The following is a 20,135-nucleotide window of genomic DNA, read 5'->3' as shown; positions in this document are numbered from 1 at the left end:
GACAACATTGTCTTCAAGGAAATTTGAATCGATACGTTGAAATTCCGTCTGGGTCGTCTCCTTATTAGCATTTTCATTTCAGAACGTTTAAGGGCTGTCCATTTTATTTACTTCATCGAAAGCATGCTCATCATTTTGCTGATTGATAGTTCATGACTGTAGACGTTAATTTGCGAGCCAAGCTACGCATTAAGCGGACACTCTCAGAACACCACTAGGAAATGCTTTTAACGAGATGACATCCGCATAAAAGATTATCCTACACCGAATGTAATCAAAACGCTAATGAAACATTTTGAGATTTAAAAATCCGCCTTATTTCAATATGAAGAAAGCAATTTGATTTTAAGTTTCCGTTGACAAGAAGACAAGACAAAAGTTACAGGAACCATTATTATTTAATTATCATTTACCACAACGTTTCAGTGCAGCATTAAAAAACTGTTTAAGATCTTTCAGCACATAACAGATAATCACATTTCATAACAATCTCATCAGCTTCTTCTTAAAAGAGTAAAACTGAGCATTGCTCTTCAAGATGTAACTTATCTACTTTTCACCTATCCATATCATATTCATTTCGTTACGAAACAAAAACAAAACCTTTATAAGGGTTTTTTCGACTATGGCCTGCACAGTGACAAGGTGAAGCTCGTGAAGAAGCCAGTGAAAGGAGCACCAGGCCAATACGTGGTCGAGAGGTAAACTGTGCAGTTTTTTTTTCAATATGCTAGATCCCCATTTCATATTGATTCATATTTTGATCGTGGTCGTGTAAGGATGCTTCTTGAGGCTACTTATTTCCGGGGCTACTTCTTGAGTTTTTGCTTGAAGTTGTAAAGGATAACATGCAAAACCTAAAAGAGTTGTTTAGATCCGTTGTCAACAAACCTCGTTTGGGTTTCGTAGAAGATGTGTTTGGTTACAACAGCCTTTTCCCATTAATGCTTCGCTTAATTCCACACGAATCTGAGCAGCTGGGTCATATACTGGACAAACTAGCTGATCCTGAGGTTCTGAAAATTTTCAGTTCGAAAGAAAATTGGTGTTGTTTATTATTTTTTCTGATTTTAGCTCTTGTGGACAAAATACGGGCTTCGCTCATTATCAAGGACTTCTCCGTATTATGCGGCTAGAAATACAGAGCATGATCCCCCTTACTGGAGAGGGTATGGAATTTAAAATGAAAGAAAGAATTTACTCTGCTATTATCTTTCCTAATGATTTTTTTCTGCACATTTCTAGCTATATCTGGGTAAATGCCAATTACATGGTACTATCTGCGCTGAAACATTATGGTTCCCTCTCTGGATCCTATCAACTTAAAGCTCAAAATATATTTAGTGCACTGAAGGAGAATTTGGTATCGAACATGGCTAAGGTTTGTCGCGTTATTTTTTCGCTTATTGACACGTCTTTTTTTTTGCAACTCGTACTTTACAATAATTTATTACAGTAATTTAGACCATGCGTCATATCAAGATTTAAATTTGAACAAATTGTAAAAGTTTACAAAAACACCCCTACAAGATTTATAGCATTCATGGATAGAAATTAAGAGTTTTTCTGTGAGCGCCAATTCTATCCTTCAGCTCCTCCAAAATCAATTGTTACTAATGCGATAGATAAGGCTTTACTTGATTCTATGTTTGGTTTTTCTATATGAGTTCCAAGGGACAATTTCCTACATTCAAGGACCGTGGTGTGTCTCTCGTCTAAACGTATCATGAACTAGTGATTTACTCAAAATGAAATGAAACTGGGTGGCTGGTCAACGTTGTAATATGCTAAAAATCTTTAAAAGAGTCCCTACTTTTGCTTCAGTCGTAGCATGGTGGATACTAAACTTTGATAGGGGCGCTTGAAGCATAAACCAAGGTTGTTAGTTTTGTCCTGTCTGTTGGTTTTGTCGACGCTTATTAAAAGGATCACTTGGGGAATTTTTCGAGACTGGAATCAGTTCAGCGTTAGATAGAAGCCCGTACATTTCACAAGTATCACAATGAAGATGTGCAACTGCACCTACAAATCCAGAAAATTAAAGAATTAGGAGCACTCAGAGTCATAAGTTCTCAAAATGGCTGCAAAAAGATGTCAATAAAATGACTTACACTTTCAAAAGAAAAATTTTCGCGATTACTCTCACGGAGGTTTTTAACAGTTTAACAAATTATTCTATTGCTGCAGTATGATACATATTCCGATTTTATGAAGGCGTTTTTTCGCGGAAGTTTTTTTTTGGTAGACGTATGTGGACCGATGCGTCTTAGCGCTCTTGATGTTCTAAATATCCCTGGACTTCTAAAGATATTTTCGTGTTTTGGCCGCGATATTGCGACCACATATCACATATCATTACGTACTCCTATCCAGCAACCTCACTTACTCGCGAACCTCGAAAAGTTTTTCCAACACTGCCCTTAGCGCTTTGTGTTTCTCCGTTTTTGCTTTCCTCATAGCTCGGGAGATCAAAGGTATATTTGATTTATTTTCTTAATCCATAATTACCCTGTATCAAAGGCAGAATTTCACGAAAATGACTATGTTCGTTTCTCTGTGAGATAATATAGAGTTCGAGTTGTAGATGACTGTATGAGCATAGCCACGCCTAATCTCCCTCCAGCCTTGCTGAAAAACGGCGCATGAAAGGCCTTTTTTCCTGCGGGGCGCGTGAAAACGCTCCACTTTTGTGCACGCACCGCGTCCAATAGCGAACTGTTGAAAATGATTGAAATCTCCTCAGGAATCTAATCGAGTCAAAAAAGATGCTGAGAGGATCGGATGGTGCAGAGGAGTGATGCTATTTAACGTACCTCATGGGAGCTGAGGTTGTTCCCACGCCGTTTGTCAAGGGGATTAGAGGAATTGAGCGCTAATACTCGTTGTCTACCGAACTCTACATTGTCCCATACAAACCCAACATCGTATCGTGATATGCTAAATTTAAATACTGAAATAATTAGCACGCTAAACGAACAACACACTTCTTTTGGGATGAAATGGAAGCTTTTGTGATTCATCGATCCAGCTTTTTCATTTAGTTACCATTGAGGACAAAAGATTTTACAATAGTCGAACCTGGAGGCGCTTCGCATAATACCAGAACTTGGTTCTGGAACATTTAGTAGTTTTTGATAACTGCTAGCTATCCAGGAATGTAAACATATTGGAGTGATCAAGCTTGATATTTGTTAAGAGAAGTTAGTTTTCCATTATAAGGTGAAACTGCATAGTCGTATTTCAACTATTCTTCAAGTTGAGAAGAACCGTTAGTTTTGGCGTCCCTATCTCATGAGATACTCGTGAAACAAAATTCCATTAACTGTTACGAAGCGTTCGAATGAACAAGCATTGCGAGCTTCATAGCTGTTTTTGTTCTCCCACAAAGTCTCTTAAGGACATTTCGGGCCGTTCCATGTTCCTTGAACTCGTTCTGGTTCGAGCGAAGGGACCCATCGTTGGAGGTTTTCGTTGAAATTCTCTTCCTAACTGTCTTTGCTATTCTACGATGTTTTTATTCCTTTAATGTACGTTCAATTCCAAGGATACTTTAACAAACAGTGACATCTTCTCTCGAAGCGTAGTCTGATTTCAGCAGTTTTCAGTTCGAAATGCTTTGAACTTACAAGGGGAATCTAAACAAGTTGTCACCTACTGAAGCTTGAAGTTTTTTTTGTGATTAGATTGACCAACATTAAGGTTTTTTTGGAGACCTTTTTTCTTCTTCGAGCAAATGACTCTGCAGTGCACATTATTTCCTCTATTGCATGAAATTTCTTGGCAGAATATTACAATAATCTTCCAGGAGTTTAATCGCACCGGCTACATATGGGAGAATTACGATGACAAAACAGGTCAGGGACGTGGATCACATCCTTTCAACGGTTGGAGCTCATTGGTCTTGATGGTTATGAGTGACAATATGGACATTTGATTGTGGTCGACCATTTTTATGAAGACGACAATGATCTGGTCTCATTCCTTGCTAGTTTTTCTTTGAATTCTGGGAATACTGTTGTTCTATGTATGGATTTATCAGTTCTGTAGAGTCCTTTTATTCCTTAACTTCTATTCGTTTGAGTGAGCCAACTTGCTGGAATCTTGATTTTGTTTTCGAGTAGGGGTCATCAAATGTGATAATTGTTTTTTTTTTCGGTTTTCCTCATTTGTTATGTCGGGTATACAGTTTTTGAATATATATTTGTTAGTAAATTTGTCCTATACGCAGGATTTGTTTCGTTATGTATGTGCGTTCCGCTCTAATGCCTATGTGTCACTAGATCGTAGGTTTTTTTTCTTTTTTCCTTTCTTGGGTGATTTACCTCGCACTGGTGGTGCTTGAGCATTTGTGGACGTCTACGTGCTGAGTCCCTGTTGTCTATCAAACTTCAGAAGAAAAAGGAACTACTTGTTTTAAAGTATCGGACTTCCGGATCTTCATACCTTTGCTTACCGGTTACCCAATGTGAATCAAACTCTCAAGAACGATTTGACCGCAACGGTTTGTGCAGCTCGGATTCAACTCGTGGACTGTTATTTTCTTCGAATCTTTCATCTATACGCAGGATCTACACATTCGTGATTGTCCTCACTCCTCAGTTTGATTCACATTGCATAAATGATCGATCCATGGAAGAAGCGAAAGCTTTTGAAGAGATACATCAGTCGAGAAGAGCGGTACCTGTAGACTTCCATATCTCCGCGGGAACAATTTCAGGCAGCTGCTACGTTCTACTGGTCATCGTTTCCTAATGTTGTATTTCACGATCAGCTTCTAGGAATTACCTGGGCATAAGAGAGTACAACAGTACAATAGGCGTAAAACGCGTTGTAAGGGGTTGCTGTGTCCTTGAAGAAGGCGCGAGATCTCCACAATGTGCGAAATGCTCCATGTACCTCTTTCCATTTTGCTTTTTATAGTTTTTCTTTTTTTTCATATAGAAGTGCATGAATTAGATTACGAATTAGTCCTAACAGAGTTCTCAGTCAGTTTTTAGTCCCATGCTTTGGTTTGCTGCCTGCCTCTGTGCGCATGAGTTGGATAACTCACTATATTTTGCGATTTTATACCCAAGAAAGGAAACAGTGGTTCAGTGGTAATGTTTATCAAAAGAAGCAATGGAGTTAAGAGCACAGAATAATTGCCGGCCTCCCCCGGCTAGTACAAAAGCAACATTAAATACAAGTGCACCACCTCCTTGCCATATGGTCGGCAGAGGGGACAGTATGGCAAGAAACTTTACAAATTATCGTGTTTCGAGATAGGAACAACCTCTAAGATGACAGTTTGTAGAGTTTCGCCTCAATTTTCGTCCCTTCTTTGAGTACTTGTATACAATTAATGTTTGTTGTAATCGGAGTCATCGTAAAATTCTGCAGTCGTTGTAAAATTTGTAGTGAGGAAGTAAGCTAAGCTTGCATAGTTACATAAAGCAAAGGGGCAGAAATCTCGTTCCTACAAACTGTCTGGGAGATGCCCTCGAAGCAGGAGTGACCATCGCACTAGCGGAAAAAAAGGATTTTTTTTTGTACAACGATTACGGAGGGTAATTCTTCAAAATTATACCAAAAAGGGACAGGATTTGAACAACCTACTAAATAACTGACTGAATTTCTGATATAAATACTGGAGAAAAGTGCGTGGAGCTTCACGGAAAGTCCCTTTTCGTTTATTTCTGAGACAAAGTTTTATTATCGTCGTAGCTATTCAGGAGAAGCGGCCATGTAGTGTCATTGTATGTAGTACCTGAAAGAACCCTCAGCAAAAATTGTTCGAGAATTCCGTTCACTTCGTGATCTCTTCGTCAGCGGGTCAGTGTTATTTGCCACGTTATAATTTTATGCGTGTGTAACATAGGACATCACTTGTCTTATGGATGAGTTCTGCAGCTACAAAGATAATGAACACTGAACTACAACATTTGTACTATGCTCTAGTTGACTTCTACAGTAGCGGTTGTGGTTGCGCTCGGAGTGATGAAGAGGAACTAATGGTAGGTACTGCTGTCCGACTGCAGCCAGAAAGGGTCCCACCGCTCTCGAGCGCAACCACTTACGCAAGTGCACCACAACTCAGCTCTTTTCGACTTGACTACTCTAGTATGACTGTACGGAACCACCTTAACTTTCGAATGTGCTTCCTTAATATTGATTAACATCCTTAATTTTGTTTGGAGTGCGTTCAGTTAGTTGGTAAACTTCTGTTTGCTGTTCGAATGTTTTTGAATCGTTTTGAATGTTTTCTCCTAGAACCCGGTCAGTGTGGCACCGAATTGTGTCTCTTTCAAGTTAACTTATTTTTGTTCATAAGTTATGTCTTTTGGTTTTTCTTCATAAATTACATAAGTTCTTTGCATTTTTACTTGCAACATAGAAAATATTGTATAGTACATAACAATTAATTGACTAGAATATGATTTACTTGATTTAATCATGAGGTGGTATTATTATTTACGCGGCCACCTTCACCTTCGTCGAGGCGTGTCGTTTTTGACAGCTCTGCCCAAATCTCGATATAAAGCAAGAGCTCGCACAGAATCCATCCATTCGTCACTGTTTCGTAGCCTGCGAGAGTTGACGTCTGCCTGCCTATCGACACCGACTGATCTGAGTACCCCCGAGTCGAAAATGTTCGGTGGTTCAACGTAACGAAGCGGAGCGTTGTTACCAACGATTCCACGCCCTCTCTATCTTTGACACTGTACTGAGCACCAACACCCTTATGCAATATCTGGATAACCACCATATAACCGTGCAAGTTATATATCTCGCACGTGCCCAGAGCGTATACTCAAATGTCTGATTGCATTTACTGTAAACATAGCTATTGAGCAGATAACAATCAGACTCGTATACACGGATCCGAAATGGTAATAGTGCGAAGTTATACGTAGCTATAGTCAGATCAGAGCAACATGAAGCTCAGTGCACTTGCATAAGCGGCTGCGCTCGAAGAGATGGGGTGGAGCGTAGCGGTTCGGATCGAGTGGGCACCTCCCATCGCTGCAGTTCGCGATGAACCCCTTCCCATTCTAACCGCTGTCTTCACCGCGCCGCTTCGAGCGCAACCGCTTACGCAACAGTACCGTGCTTCATGTCGTTTTGACACGACTATATAAATGTCGATAAGGGATTTCGTTCTTGTCCTGAATGATTTTCAAAATATATCGACCTTATATTTAGAAGAGGCGGTGGTAAAATTCAGTGATTTGAATATAAGCCTACCTCGAAGTCACGGAAGGATTGACTTTAGAAATCTCTCAGTCGCCTTGATTTTTCTACCATGTTGCTTCTCCTGCGTACAACCCAAGGACGAATTCTCTGTTTTTGTAGAGAACGAAAAGACGTGTGTATCGATCGAAGGTAAAATGTAGTTGAGGTGGTGGCTTTCAACCGTGCTCTTATTCCTAGAAGTGAATAACTAAGTTATTCGGCGCCTTAAAACCTATACATTAGCATTAGAGGATCTATTACATGTAGGGTGAAGCTACTAGGAGAAAAAAAGAAGATAGATCTTCTAGAAATAAGAGCGTGGTTGCGTGCCTCCAACCCCAAGTACATTTCCCTCAATCGAATTCTTATAGATTTGGAAGTCAGTGTTATGTTTCAACTAACCATTTATAATATAGTATAGTACTATAGTAGTTTGGCGTGTTGTTACTTTGAAATGTCGCATGTTTGGTGGATGTGTAAACCCAATATATAGGTGATTATCACTTTGCTTAAAAATGGCGATTTCTTGTGCTGGTCCGTAATGTTATCAGTACACTATCACTTATCTTGAGAGATCGATGTGCAGGCTAATACCAACGGCGAATTTTTCTTCTTACAACGTCATTTATTGAAAATTTATTGAAAGCTTGTATTTTTCTTTACTTCTAGTTCTTTTTTTTACTTTTTGCTTCTATGATCATCTCTTACTGATTGCATTTTCAGACGCGTTAACCGCTGCTCGGGTTCGATTTCGATTCATGTCATCGTATGACGTTATCGGCGATGACGAGTGAGTTTCTATGTTCTAAATCACTTTTTTTTTAGATGGAATGCTCGACTTTCCAGCAGTTAATTTTAGTTTATTTCTGCCTTTTTCCTCTTTTAACATTGTTTAACATTGCAGAATATTTTTTCACCGGCTAATGTTTTGTGGGAACATACAAATTATTTTATAATATTATAATATTATAGGTATTTTATAATACTGTGATTGCTCGTCTTTGTTCTAAAGGAATCGAGATTTTACAAGGATAGGGCGATTCATTCAGTTGTGGTTGTGTTAGAAGTTGGGTAATATGTAGGTGGTAGGTCACTCCTTGGCGTCTTTATTTCTGGAAGTAAATAACTAAGTCATTGGGGCCCTAAAAGCTAAGGATTAGTCGTAGAGGATCTATAAAATGTAAGTTAAAGTTATAAGATGAAAAAGGAAGATAGAGCTTCCAGAAATAAGTGCGTCACTGAGTGAAATGGAAGTGGAATAGCGAAAAAAAGCAACCCAGAATTACTAGTGAAAAAAGGGAGGGATATTTTTATTTCTTGCCGCTGAATCGGGCTTCTGAACAAATGCTAAAGATTGACAGCAAAAATTATTTTTAAGAAAAACATGTGAGTTTAATCAAGAATTAAAATTAGTGACGGATAGATTTTTCAGTGATGAGCCACTAGTTTCCAGTCCACCTTCTCTACCGGGCTCATCATCTACACGCGGTCGACGACGTCAGCCTTACCTGTTTACTGGTTTGTATTTATTATCTTCTTTAGAGTTCGACAGTAAACGTATAGTAGGATCAAAAGGACATGAAGCTTGCCGCCGTTAAGTATGGGGCTGCGCTCGAGGTGGAGACGACGGCTGTAATCGACGTATTACCATCGCTAGCAAGCGTCCACACTCGATCCTAACCGCTACGCTCCACCTCGCCGCTTACGTAGCCGCTTACGAAACTCCCCCGTTCTCTGGGTCCACTATACTTCGTGAAACTATATGACTTCGGGATGCCACAACGATTCTTTCTTGAAGTGAAATACGTACATATATGTGATATTTCATTGCGATCTAAGCAGCTTTTATTCGAACCTGGAGGACTGCAGGATTTCTTTTTGCTCCGCCGAAATCTCATTACAAAAACTATTCTTATCATTTTCTATCTGTGAGGCGTTGTATTCATCAGTAATAGAAACTGATCATTTACACAAAGATTATCCTCTTCCCAATCATGTTCTTTTTGTTCTTCTGCAAGCTATATTTACAAACCAACAACTGTAAACTTAGTCACGAGCCATCATCAGCAACTTGATTGATATATTGAGAGGATATTTTGAATTTTACTATCTCCTCTCTATGTGTATTTCAACATATATAAACAGGTACTAATGAGAACACTACTAAATCCACAATGTACTTTAGGAGGCTTAGGCCTTTCGCGAGAAGGCAGCATGGTGTCACTGCATTCTGAGGACGAGTATAGAGACCACAACATGGCACTTCGTTACCGTTTGTACAGCCGACTTGATCCAGGAGGACAGCAGCTTGTAAGTTTTTTTTTTAAAGTTCTTTATATTTCCATTTTTCTTTTCGGTGATTATGTGTTATGAGTTGCTTTTTCAGAGAATGCCTGACCATGTTATTTCATCTGAGTTTTTCTCGATTCTACCATTTGACGATTTGAAGGATAGCAGTGGAAAACAAAACAGCTTGGTCACTATGTACGTTTTTTTTTAATTATTAGTTTTGTTTAGTTATTGGTTTATTGGTAATGAATGTGGATGGAACTGCCGTTTTGGAAAATGAATCACAGTCAGTTTTTTCTCACCTTCACTCCCCTGTATGAGAATGCCATGATACCATGTTACTCCACTTCCACTTTTTTCAACGCTAGCTGATAATAAACGTAATGAAGGAAGTCATCATTGCTTTATAGGACCTTAGTTTTCTGATAGCTATTTTTAATCCATATCTAAAACAAGGCAGTGAAGTATTTGGTTCGAAAACAAGCTTTGAATTCGTTTTTTTTTTAATTTCTTTTCTTCAGTTTCTCTTTATGGAACACAATGATGGGAACGTCGTTGCTAGCGATGCCATGGGCGCTGCAACAGGTTAGTTGTTTATCGCCAGTGTTACGGATGAAATCCATTCATAATTACCATTATTTGCTTTGTACCTACCGTGAAGCAAATAATGGTTCATAATCACCATTATTTGCTTCACGTCCGCTTAGTTTTTTCAAAAGAACAAACCATGAAGTTCGATAGTCCGGATATTTTCCAAGTACTGTTTTCTTATCTATAGATTGCACCTCATTTCTTTTCAAAAATCTTACTTCCATTGCTATTTATTTTTCTTGGGACTAATTTCCTTTTTCTTTGCTTTCTTTTTCTTCTCGCTAGGAGACAGCATACCCCGAATCACTCCTGCGCGAGCGCAGATTCGTAGTACGCTGATTTGAATTATCCTTTTTACTGAGCACTACTCATTGTTGCGTTAAAAATACTAATGTGAGAGCATTAGAGACAACTTGCACTAGATGAGATCTTGAACTTACGATTTGTTCTTCAACTTAAAGGCATCACCCCACGAATCTGAGGTGGTACAGATTTTAGGTGGAGTAGTCGTATACAGGATGGGAGACTATGGAGAGGGGGTGATTCCGTTCATTTCTTCCCAATTGCCGTAAAAAAACAACCCGGAAGATGCGGCGCCGCACAAGGCTGGCGCGCTCCAGTCGAATTTCCTGTAGAAAATAGTGCGCCAAAACGCCTGAAGCCCTATCTTCCGAGCCCTTTTTCACGGGAATTAGGAAGAAATGGACGGAATCACCCTTCTCTCCATAGTCTCCCATCCCGTATACGAATACTCCACCTGAAATCCGTACCACCTCAGATTCGTGGAGTGATGCCTTTAAATTGGCTTATAGTGCTAAAAATTATATGGTTATCTGCTTTCAGGCTGGTTTTGTTTGGGGGATTTTTCTGATGCTGTCATTGGCGTTGCTATGCTTTTATACCGCGTTCCGAGTCTTGGACAGTCCTAAAGGCTTATGTACGTTTATTCAATCTCTTTTTGTGCAACGCAATTATTATTGAGCTCATCTATAGGAGATGTAGATTAAAATACACTTTCTTATTTGTTTTTATCTGTTTTGCAGCAGCTGGAATGGACCCATTTTTAATGGAGTTTTCGGACGTCTGCCGCCATTTTCTCGGAAGAGGCGGGGAATGTCTTGCAGTAGGATTTTCTGTAATTGTGCTCCTTGGTGGTATTATGGTTTATTGGGTTCTCATGTCAAACTTTCTCTTCTACACTGGAACCGTCGTTTACGGTAATTTGGTTCTTGTTTCTTTCGTGAGTACGAAGAGAAAATATTTTATAAGATTTTTTATTTCTGTACTTTATCGCCTCCAAATCATATTGATATAAAAACCAGTGCAAATTCTTTCCTACATATTGTAGTGTTACTCAGATTTCTTTCAGAGGCCCTCCAGCCGAATAGTTCAACAATTCCAATTATGGAGAACAAGACCTTCACATGCGACGGTGCGACTATTTTAGTTGTTTTTTTTTTAATGAAGAACCGATACACTTGGAATTTTTATGGCACATCCTATTTCGCTTATTCTTTGAATCAAATTTTCATACTTCAGTGTATTGTCCCTTAGACGAGTCCTTTCCTCCGATAGTAAAAGAAGAAATGAGTTCACCTTTGACCGGTAGTTGGTTCCCGTCATCATGGGATTTTGACCAATTGTGGCAGTTGCAAGTAAGTCTAGTAATCGGTTATATTTGTTTACTGACCATCCTAATGTATAAGATTAGTTATGGTTGTGTCAATGAGCTCATTTGAGCCTTCACTTTTAATTTTTAATAATATTACTCAACTGGTTTCAAGTGTCAGTCAGTCTCACCACATTCACAGCTTACTGTTGAGTGTTTTAGTCGGTTGGATTCGTAAATTAGAGAAGCAAGTAGGCTTATAAAGTTGATGCGGCTATTAACTTTGGAACAACTTTGAAGCCTTTTCATCGAGTGTTCTTCTGATTTATCAAAAAAGTACTGTTTTAACGTATTTCAGCGCACCGTTCCTGTGTACCTCGCATTTATAACATTTCCACTGATGAACTTCAAATCGCCCACATTCTTCACAAAGTTCAACGTACTAGGAACGTTATCTGTATTTTATTTGTTGATATTCACTGGTTCAAAACTGGTCGAGTGTGGTTTCAACATGAATCTTAGTGATTTCAGTTCTATTCATTACGCCAAACGTAAGATATTGCAGTCGTATGTTAAGTTCTTTTTTTCTGTAGTTCATCATATTTTTATAATTTTCAGCATTCAGTTGGAGGTTTCCCGCTTTAACCGGTACCATGACGTTGTCCTACTTTATTCATAATGCTGTTATTACAATTCTTCGGAATCAGAAAAACCCTGAAAATAACGTGAGTGTTGGAGCATTTCCAAAAATTCAATGTAGACCGCAACCATAAAGCGATGGAAAGGTAGCTGTTTTTATTTTTTTCTTTCTTGCTAATTTTGGATTGCTGTTTTTCGTTATTCCGTTGCGATATGGAGCAAAATGGGGAAATGTAATTTCGAGTAGGGGGAAGGGGGAGGGTGGCACTCAGTGGCGCCCTTATTTCTGGACTCTCCATCTTACTTTTTTCTCTTAGTAACTCTAGCATACTTAGATCTTAGGGCCCCGATTGATACTGTTATTTATTTCCAGAAATAAGGGCGCCAACTATAATCTGTTGAATTCGTCTAGAAAACTGTTCTCATCTGCCTGCAAGTTATTCTTCTGGTTCCTTTCTTTTTGAAGTTCTTAAAAGTTTAAGTTTTTCTTGAAGATGGGCTCTACAGATAAGTTTATTGCATCTCTTAGAAACATAAAAACTCTTGCAGGTACGTGATCTTTCTATTGGTTACTCGTTAGCAGCATTCTGCTACATCTTCATAGGATTCGCATTCTATGCAGGATTTCCAGTGCAGAGGAGTTGCATCAGTGATGTGAGATTTATTGTTGCTAATACATTTTCTTTTTTGTTTTTACAGCAGATTATTACTTTTCTGCGGTCACCATAACGGTTCTGTCAGGGCAAGGTCTACAATAGGGCCCTACCATCGTTAAACAAATTGTAGAGTGCCATAGAAAAATCAAGTTGCAGTCATTGATGACGAAATGCCCCATCAGTACTTTCGAATATAGACTCCAGCACGCTATGGCTGCAGACAGGGCGGACATTTCGAAAACATTATGAATTAATTTCCGGTATATGTCGAAGAGAAATTCTAGCGTGAAGAGATTGTGACATGATTTTTATTCCTTGAAGCAGAGCGAACTTCATTAATGGCTGATTTTTCAGAATTTTCTGAATAATTTCGGCGCCGGAGACATTCTGAGCAGTACTGCTAGGATGTTCTTACTTTTTCAAATGATAACAGTCCTACCACTGTTAATGTACCTTATTCGATCACAACTCTGCTACGCCTTCTTAGGAAAAATATGGCCTGGGTACTTGTTCTTATTTTTAATTCTCATACATTAGTAACCTTTTCGCCTACTTTTAGCCTTGGACCTGTTTTTTTATTGAATTGTGGAATAGTGTGCATAGCTGTGAGCGTTGCCATGTTTTATCCCAGAGTCGGTAGCATCCTTCGGTAAGTTCTAAGTGTTCATGTTTTAATTGTTTCGTTAACTTCAGTTGTCTTTATTTTGCAGATACGTTGGTTCTCTTGCTGGTTTGATTTATGTGTTCGCTCTGCCTTCTATTATCTACATGAAAAAACTGCATTCTGAAGGCAAATTGACGAGTACAAAACGAGTTATTCACATCATCATAATCGTGCTGGGTGTTGTCAATTTCTCTGCTCAGTTTTTCATCTAAACGTACTTTTGTTTCTGAATTTTACGGAGAAAATCTACTGGTGGTGCTACTTGCTTGCCTTAACAAAAGGCGTAGATTCATCTTTTCTTCAAGAAACATCATTTTCGTTACTATTTCACAGAATGTTCCGTTTCTTTATTTCAGTGGTGTCTTTTTTTCTATCATAATTAAAAATAGATAAGAACAAATAGTTCCATATATCAGAATGCATGAATTTTTCTCGAAATACGCGCATGACAAAAATGAACTCAAAACGTCGACGAAAGTTATGGCAATAAGTTTAAATGGTTAAAAATATGCGTAGATTAAATTATGAGTTCAGATAGGCTAAGCACAGTATGATAAGGATAGGTTAAATAGTTTACAGAAATTTCTGGGATTTTTTTTTCCACGTAACTTCAGTTTCAGAGATTAAATATTTGCAACTCCTGTAGAACCAACAGAGAATTGGCGCTGCGCCAAAAGTGTGTCCAATTGCTATTTTTGATTTTTCAAAAAAAGTTACTATCGAATATTTCTATCATCTTTATGTTACAGTTAGTTCTTTCCATGAAGTTTTCTTTTTATTTACACAGGATGACAGGGAAGTTTTAATAGTCGGGTCAAAAAAGGTTGAAGAAATCGAAAAAGTTAGTCGAGAGGAACAGTTATGGGTTGCTATTTATTTCCACGAGTACTGGTGTTTGTCGTTTTTATTGTTTAGTATAGGGTTGTTTTTTTTTTGAATAAATAACAACTTTACCTCAAAATACTCACTTTGTGAAATTGAATGACTTAAAATAATGACTTAAAGATTTGGAAAATATAAATTAAGCAAAGAAAGTGTAGAAGAAAAAGAACAAAGTATTTTTTATTGACAACAAAACGAAATGAGAAAACCACTTCCCTCACAGCAAGTCGGACAGCATCTTCGGGTCTCAGCAATTCGCAATATTTGCAAAGTCCTTGTGTGGTAATAGGATTGGGCGCCATTAATTCAAACCTATGCCTTGATATCTTAACAGCTAAGCGGGAGAAGCGGGTAACATACAGGAATTTCCGTTCGAGAGAATTCTGCCTTCTATTATTTGCACGTATGCTTTGTAATTATCATCCTTATCTTTTTTGTACACTCCCGCGGAGGTGAACTATAGCGTTTTTGTTTGTTTTTGTCATCGGGGCTTTTATCGATTTTATTATTTATTATTATTGTCGCTGTTGCGATATCTGTTGTTTCAAATAACTTTTGTCTGTCGGATGGTACATCACTTTCATACCAGTACTTATTTCTGTGTTATGTTGCAGATTAGTTCTTCTCCATAGGGTTGCTAATTTATTTGATCTTTTTAATGTTGCTAAGCGCTGTGATGAAATAAATCGTCTTTTCTTGAAGAAATGGATGTGATTGTGAATTCCGTGCTATAAAATGTTCGGTGAACAATTGCTTACTTGTACGTTAATCTTTCCAATGATATACCGCCTCGATCTGCGTTTGTTCTATTATTTCGATGTTATTCAGGAACTTAACATTGTGGTGGAATGCGTGCTGCGCAACCATTTGCTACCATTTTGTGTTTCTATCACATTGATATTGCTCTCACTCCCCAAGCTTCAAAATTACTTTAGACTGTAGTTGCCTCCTTTTTGGAAGTAGCTACTTGTTTTTTTTTAAATACAAAAATTTCGAATGTTGTCATCAGTGAATTATTTCATTCAGCTTTCACTAACGCCGTAGGAGCTTTTCAATGACATTATTGAGGAATCATATTCTCCTTGAATTCAACAAGTTCTCTGTGTATCTGAAAGTGGTGCGGTCTCCATTTGGGCAGAGTATGAGTAAAATCAGAACAGTAAGTGGAGAACATGAGATAATGAAGACATATTATTTGAAACTGAAGTATGTGAGAATCCCTCTGTAGAAGTTTCAGTGCATGTCGAAAAACTTTATAGGATAATCAATGAACTATTCAAGTTGATACTTGTTTCCTTTAGAGATGTTTCTTCGACCTCTGCAAGTTTTACTGCAACCTTTGCGGTTTACGTCGACTGACATGCGTTATGTTGAACGAATGCGACTTCTTGAGTACTGGGGAATCAAGGACACTGCGCTGACGAGGTAACCTATCTTGGTAGGTAGACAAAAGGTAGAGCACTACTCGTATCTAAAGTTAGAACCGGCTACGGGAGGATTTGTCCCGTGGATCAACGCTAACGCACATCGAAATTCAAACAGATGATTATGGCGACTTGTTTTCCTCGTTGTTTAGAAAAAATATGCTCAGAGAAAGCTATAAAGTGTCGTGATGAACAGTTTTACAAATGTGGAAGGAAAGCAAGATGTTCGAATTTAAACGAAAATCGAGGGATTGTACTAGAACGTGGAGTTTTCGATGAGTACTCCCATTTTGCAAGTGGCGACATCAGGTTCACATGAAGTGTTGCAGGGAATTTATGGGAAGGGATATAAATTTGTTCATTACCTTCGTTTCTGATGATATAATATCCACACAGCCCGTTATCCGGTCTTTGCTTGGAACAACTTTGGTGTTAGGACCTTACCTTTAGTATTGCAGTCGCTATATTACTTTATTACATTAGCTATTTACTTGAGATCTGATCCATCGAACTGCTTTGAAGAAAAAAAATTGTATCGCCCAAACCGCATCGATGTATGTGTACTACTTTCTTAAGCTGAACCAAGATTGTTATTGATCTTTATTCTGGCTAACGTTTCGGCGTCGTCGCCTTCTTCAGAGCCTGGAAAAATCAAAGACACGTGTAATCTACTCTCTCAAACGCCTCGTCATCCCACAAGATATGATTTAGCAAACAGATTATTTAAAAGCAACGTCAGAAAAGTAGACCAGCGCTCACCTTGATAGCCACGAAATCGTGATGTTAGCGGACCACCAGTTGGAACTTACGCATCGATATAATTAAACGTTATCATAACGGAAATGAGAATGTAAAAAATGAGTTCCTAGACATGAGATTTGCTCAGATATTCTATCAAAACTCCACGATTTACTATCATTTCCCAGCTTTGATTTGGTTTCGAACATTTTCCTTGCTTTTCTTTCTAGTATTTACTACTTATTCCTGTTTTTTATTACACGGTTAAGCAGCTTTTTTCGTACTACAATACCAATAAGGGGTGAAAAGCAAAATCCATGATACAGTAATTGTAAACACAAGGTAGACATAGTTTTCCTTTGCAATAAAGGCTGCACTGAAGGAATCGTCAGGAGAAACTCTTTAGGGCGATAGTGGCGAACACCAGCTTTATCTGTTTCAATTCATATTCATTTCTGCTAATCTCGCGTTGCTTCTGTATCATTGTACGTGTTTGAGTTAGCTGCAATGTCCAAGGGATTCCTCCCATAAGATGCTCGATAAGTTAATAAAGTAGAAGAGTTGAATTTCTGTAAATCCTTACGATTTTCCGTGCATGCTGTAGAAGTGACTAAGTCTAGCGAATACTGAAGAATTTAGATAACTAACACTGACAAATTGACTTCTAGAACTTGATCATTATCAGTCAATACGGAGCCAGAAAACTCGGCTCTTTTTCAAAGGACTCACTTCGTTTGAACTCTAGCACTAAACTACAAAGGAATAGTGTCTTACTTAATACATGAATGTCAACGAACATTTCATCAATGTCATCCTTAAAATTGTGTGATATAGGCACTCCTCCAGTTAATACAATTTCAGTGAATTTCGGCGATCCCAGTTTCTAGTTATGATCGACCGGAAACCATTAGTGAGAAAGAAGGGAAGTAGGATAGAGCTTGCGTGTCTCAGCTATCCAGGTGAGTGCTTTTCCAAGCTGTAATGTTATTAATATATTGTGCGAGAATTTAAAAAAAAAAGAAACTCTTGGTTCCAGAGCTCCAAGGAAGCCTCGGAGAGTATGGATTTTCATTTGATACATCCAATAGCTGTCTTCTAGATGCCATAGATGGTCCAGATAACGGAACGGTACGAAAGTTCGAAAACAACGTTTGACTTTTTCTGAACAAGCTGCATGGATTTTAAAAAGAGATTATAACCACGTTTGGTTCTTCCATTTGTAATCACATTTCACCAACTTTTTCTCTTGGACCATGGTCTGGAATTCGAAGATATCTTTTCAAACGAACACGAACGAACATTATCCTTCCAGATCCAGAGTACTTGCTATTATGAGAGAGTTCTCGAAGAAGTCCTATCAGAGTATAAGATCACAGGATTGCTTTCCGAATGGAAATCGCGTCACTCTTAAAGTTCTTAGAGATTTCTCCAGAAATCATGTTATCTCAGCTTTTTTTCCTACCGTCTTTGCAGCAGGAGTAGATCAGTGCGTTCTTGCTTTTCAGCAATGAAAAATAAGAGAGAAATTTTAAAAAAAATATAGACTGTAAAGGATAGCATTTTGAACATTGTTTCTTCTCACAAAGATAGAAGAATAGAAGAACACTTCCAGATTCTTTTCATTTCAGACTTCCGAAGTTTTTTTTCAAGCCTGTTTTTTTTCTAATATTTTTGGTTTGAGATATAGCTCTTGTGATGTCACCCGTTAGCTCTGCCACCAAAATTGGCCAGAATTAATTTCTAGGCTCCACAAAAAGCAAAGAAAAACAAGCTGTCTTCATCTACATTATGCTTCAGTTCCTACTTTAGTTTTCATTTTGGACCTAAAAGGCCCTCTTTGTGTATTGACCAAGGAACTCAGGCGTTTCTCTCAGCGCTGCATTTGTGAATTCAGAAATTCGTGTAATCACCATCGGTGATGTGTACTTCTTATCTGGTCTTTTGGTTTCATGTACCCCTACTTGGAACTTCCCTGAAAGCTGTTGAACCTCCAGAGGACTCTCCCATACAAAAAGATGACGTACTACGAGAACTTGGCCGATGTCTCGATGCGCAGTTTCTCGACCTGAGGATAGCCATGTTAGGGATTTCAAGTGAGAAAGAAAGGAACCTTCTGGCAAAGGTGATCTCTAGACCTTGAACTCATCAGTCCTCAATACGTTCTACTATCGAATATGTTCAGTTCCAATCGCTTAGCAGATGGTCTCGTATTTTCCTTCGGTGCCCAAAGTGTGGAGCGCCGTTACGGATGCGCGTCAGCAAAGCAGCTGCTAATTGTCCCACTTGTCCACAAATCTACTACCCAACGGTAAGTGCCAGCTGCATTTTTGCGTTATCACTTGTAATCGCTGTCTTACCTCAGTGCTCTCCTGTGGCGATTACTCTTGTATCTGATCCTACCGACTCCTACGCACTACTCGTACGACATAAACGCTCTCCTCCAGGCGTGTACACAGCTATTGCCGGCTTTGCACAGGTGGGTACAATTTTATAAAAATTGGTAGTTTGCATCTATGTGAGTGCTGCTTCAATGATGCTAAATAGTCGGCGCTACTGAACACCAAAGACTTATGCTTTAGAAAGTACACTTCTCCAAAAAAAAGGTCAAAAGCAATTTATAGCCGGGCGAATCACTGGACGAGTGCGTTCGACGAGAAGTGGCCGAGGAAGTTGGATTACCAGTTTCCAAAGTTATCTCTCTCAATCGATCTCAACCGTGGCCGATGCCCGACTCGTCTCTTATGTGTGCACATTATGCTGTCAGTGAGATGTCCTTTAAGGTAAGCAGCAAGCGTTTTCATGTAAGCCGTTAAGCAACCGCTTGTCTGGAACTCATCTATTGAGGAGATTAGTACCATTGCGTAAGCGCTATATAAGATTTCCAAAGAAGAAGAAAAAGATTGCAAAAGACAAGATATTCGCTAGATTCACTATCTGGAAGCAACTGTTTTGTGCAATTAGACATTCGAAATAGGCAACGTTCCATTCACTTATGTGTGCTTATGTGTGCCTCACTAATTTGTCTTTGCTTCGTTTCCAGATTGATGCTTGTCCAACTGAACTGGAATCAGCTCGATGGTTTTCGAGAGACCAAGTAGCTGTGGCACTCCAAAAAACATTAGATGATCCCATGCTGAAGGTCAACTTTTTAAAATTTTCAATTTTTAGCGGATTATTGACGTACGTTAAATATGGAAGATTGTCCTTGTAGCTCAATAGTTTTAGCGGAATTATGCTCCAAACAATTTTCAGGGTATTCCCAAGGATGTGAATGAGCGGCAACAATTAATTTATATACCGCCACAGGGTGCCATTGCTCACCATATTATTAAAGCGTGGGTGGAACGACGTATATGCGTACATGACAGCGAAACCAATCTACACCATGTTTTACCCTGATTTGAGTTGCTAAATGTTTTTTTTTACACACT

The 20,135-nt window shown here is 38.7% G+C and overlaps 2 protein-coding genes across 6 annotated transcripts in view; both read left to right on the top strand.

Annotated features, from left to right (window-relative positions):
* The window catches only part of RB195_000608 (uncharacterized protein), a gene marked incomplete at both ends in the record, with an annotated part of 28,638 nt that extends 9,865 nt beyond the window's left edge, over positions 1-18,773 (top strand). The window contains 26 exons of one of the 4 annotated variants that reach the window (XM_064197039.1): positions 613-701; positions 875-1,013; positions 1,075-1,169; positions 1,246-1,381; positions 3,806-3,907; positions 5,763-5,811; positions 7,936-8,002; positions 8,645-8,730; positions 9,398-9,522; positions 9,599-9,696; positions 10,023-10,086; positions 10,936-11,029; positions 11,136-11,309; positions 11,462-11,524; positions 11,632-11,747; positions 12,060-12,252; positions 12,320-12,426; positions 12,890-12,994; positions 13,351-13,499; positions 13,556-13,645; positions 13,707-13,839; positions 15,698-15,701; positions 15,844-15,967; positions 17,566-17,663; positions 17,741-17,832; positions 18,699-18,773. In XM_064197039.1, coding sequence (XP_064052917.1) covers positions 613-701; positions 875-1,013; positions 1,075-1,169; positions 1,246-1,381; positions 3,806-3,907; positions 5,763-5,811; positions 7,936-8,002; positions 8,645-8,730; positions 9,398-9,522; positions 9,599-9,696; positions 10,023-10,086; positions 10,936-11,029; positions 11,136-11,309; positions 11,462-11,524; positions 11,632-11,747; positions 12,060-12,252; positions 12,320-12,426; positions 12,890-12,994; positions 13,351-13,499; positions 13,556-13,645; positions 13,707-13,839; positions 15,698-15,701; positions 15,844-15,967; positions 17,566-17,663; positions 17,741-17,832; positions 18,699-18,773 — 2,667 coding nt within the window. The other 3 variants (XM_064197037.1, XM_064197038.1, XM_064197036.1) reach the window with 3 other exon arrangements.
* On the top strand, positions 18,623-20,103 carry RB195_000607 (uncharacterized protein; the record flags this gene model as incomplete). Of its 2 annotated transcripts, none has more annotated exons than XM_013450088.2 (6): positions 18,623-18,826; positions 18,887-19,012; positions 19,067-19,180; positions 19,326-19,484; positions 19,745-19,843; positions 19,957-20,103. In XM_013450088.2, the coding sequence occupies 6 exons, from the start codon at positions 18,623-18,625 to the stop codon at positions 20,101-20,103; spliced, it is 849 nt and encodes a 282-aa protein (XP_013305542.2). The 2 variants fall into 2 exon arrangements, with proteins under 2 accessions (XP_013305542.2, XP_064052916.1); XM_064197035.1 differs by having other exon boundaries at positions 18,782-18,826.
* Between the last annotated feature and the right edge of the window lie 32 nt (positions 20,104-20,135).

Source organism: Necator americanus, chromosome IV, assembly GCF_031761385.1.
Source record: "Necator americanus strain Aroian chromosome IV, whole genome shotgun sequence".
NCBI classification, from domain to species: domain Eukaryota; kingdom Metazoa; phylum Nematoda; class Chromadorea; order Rhabditida; family Ancylostomatidae; genus Necator; species Necator americanus.
Note: the sequence above shows the minus strand (reverse complement) of the source record. Positions and strands in the feature narration are given on the sequence as shown.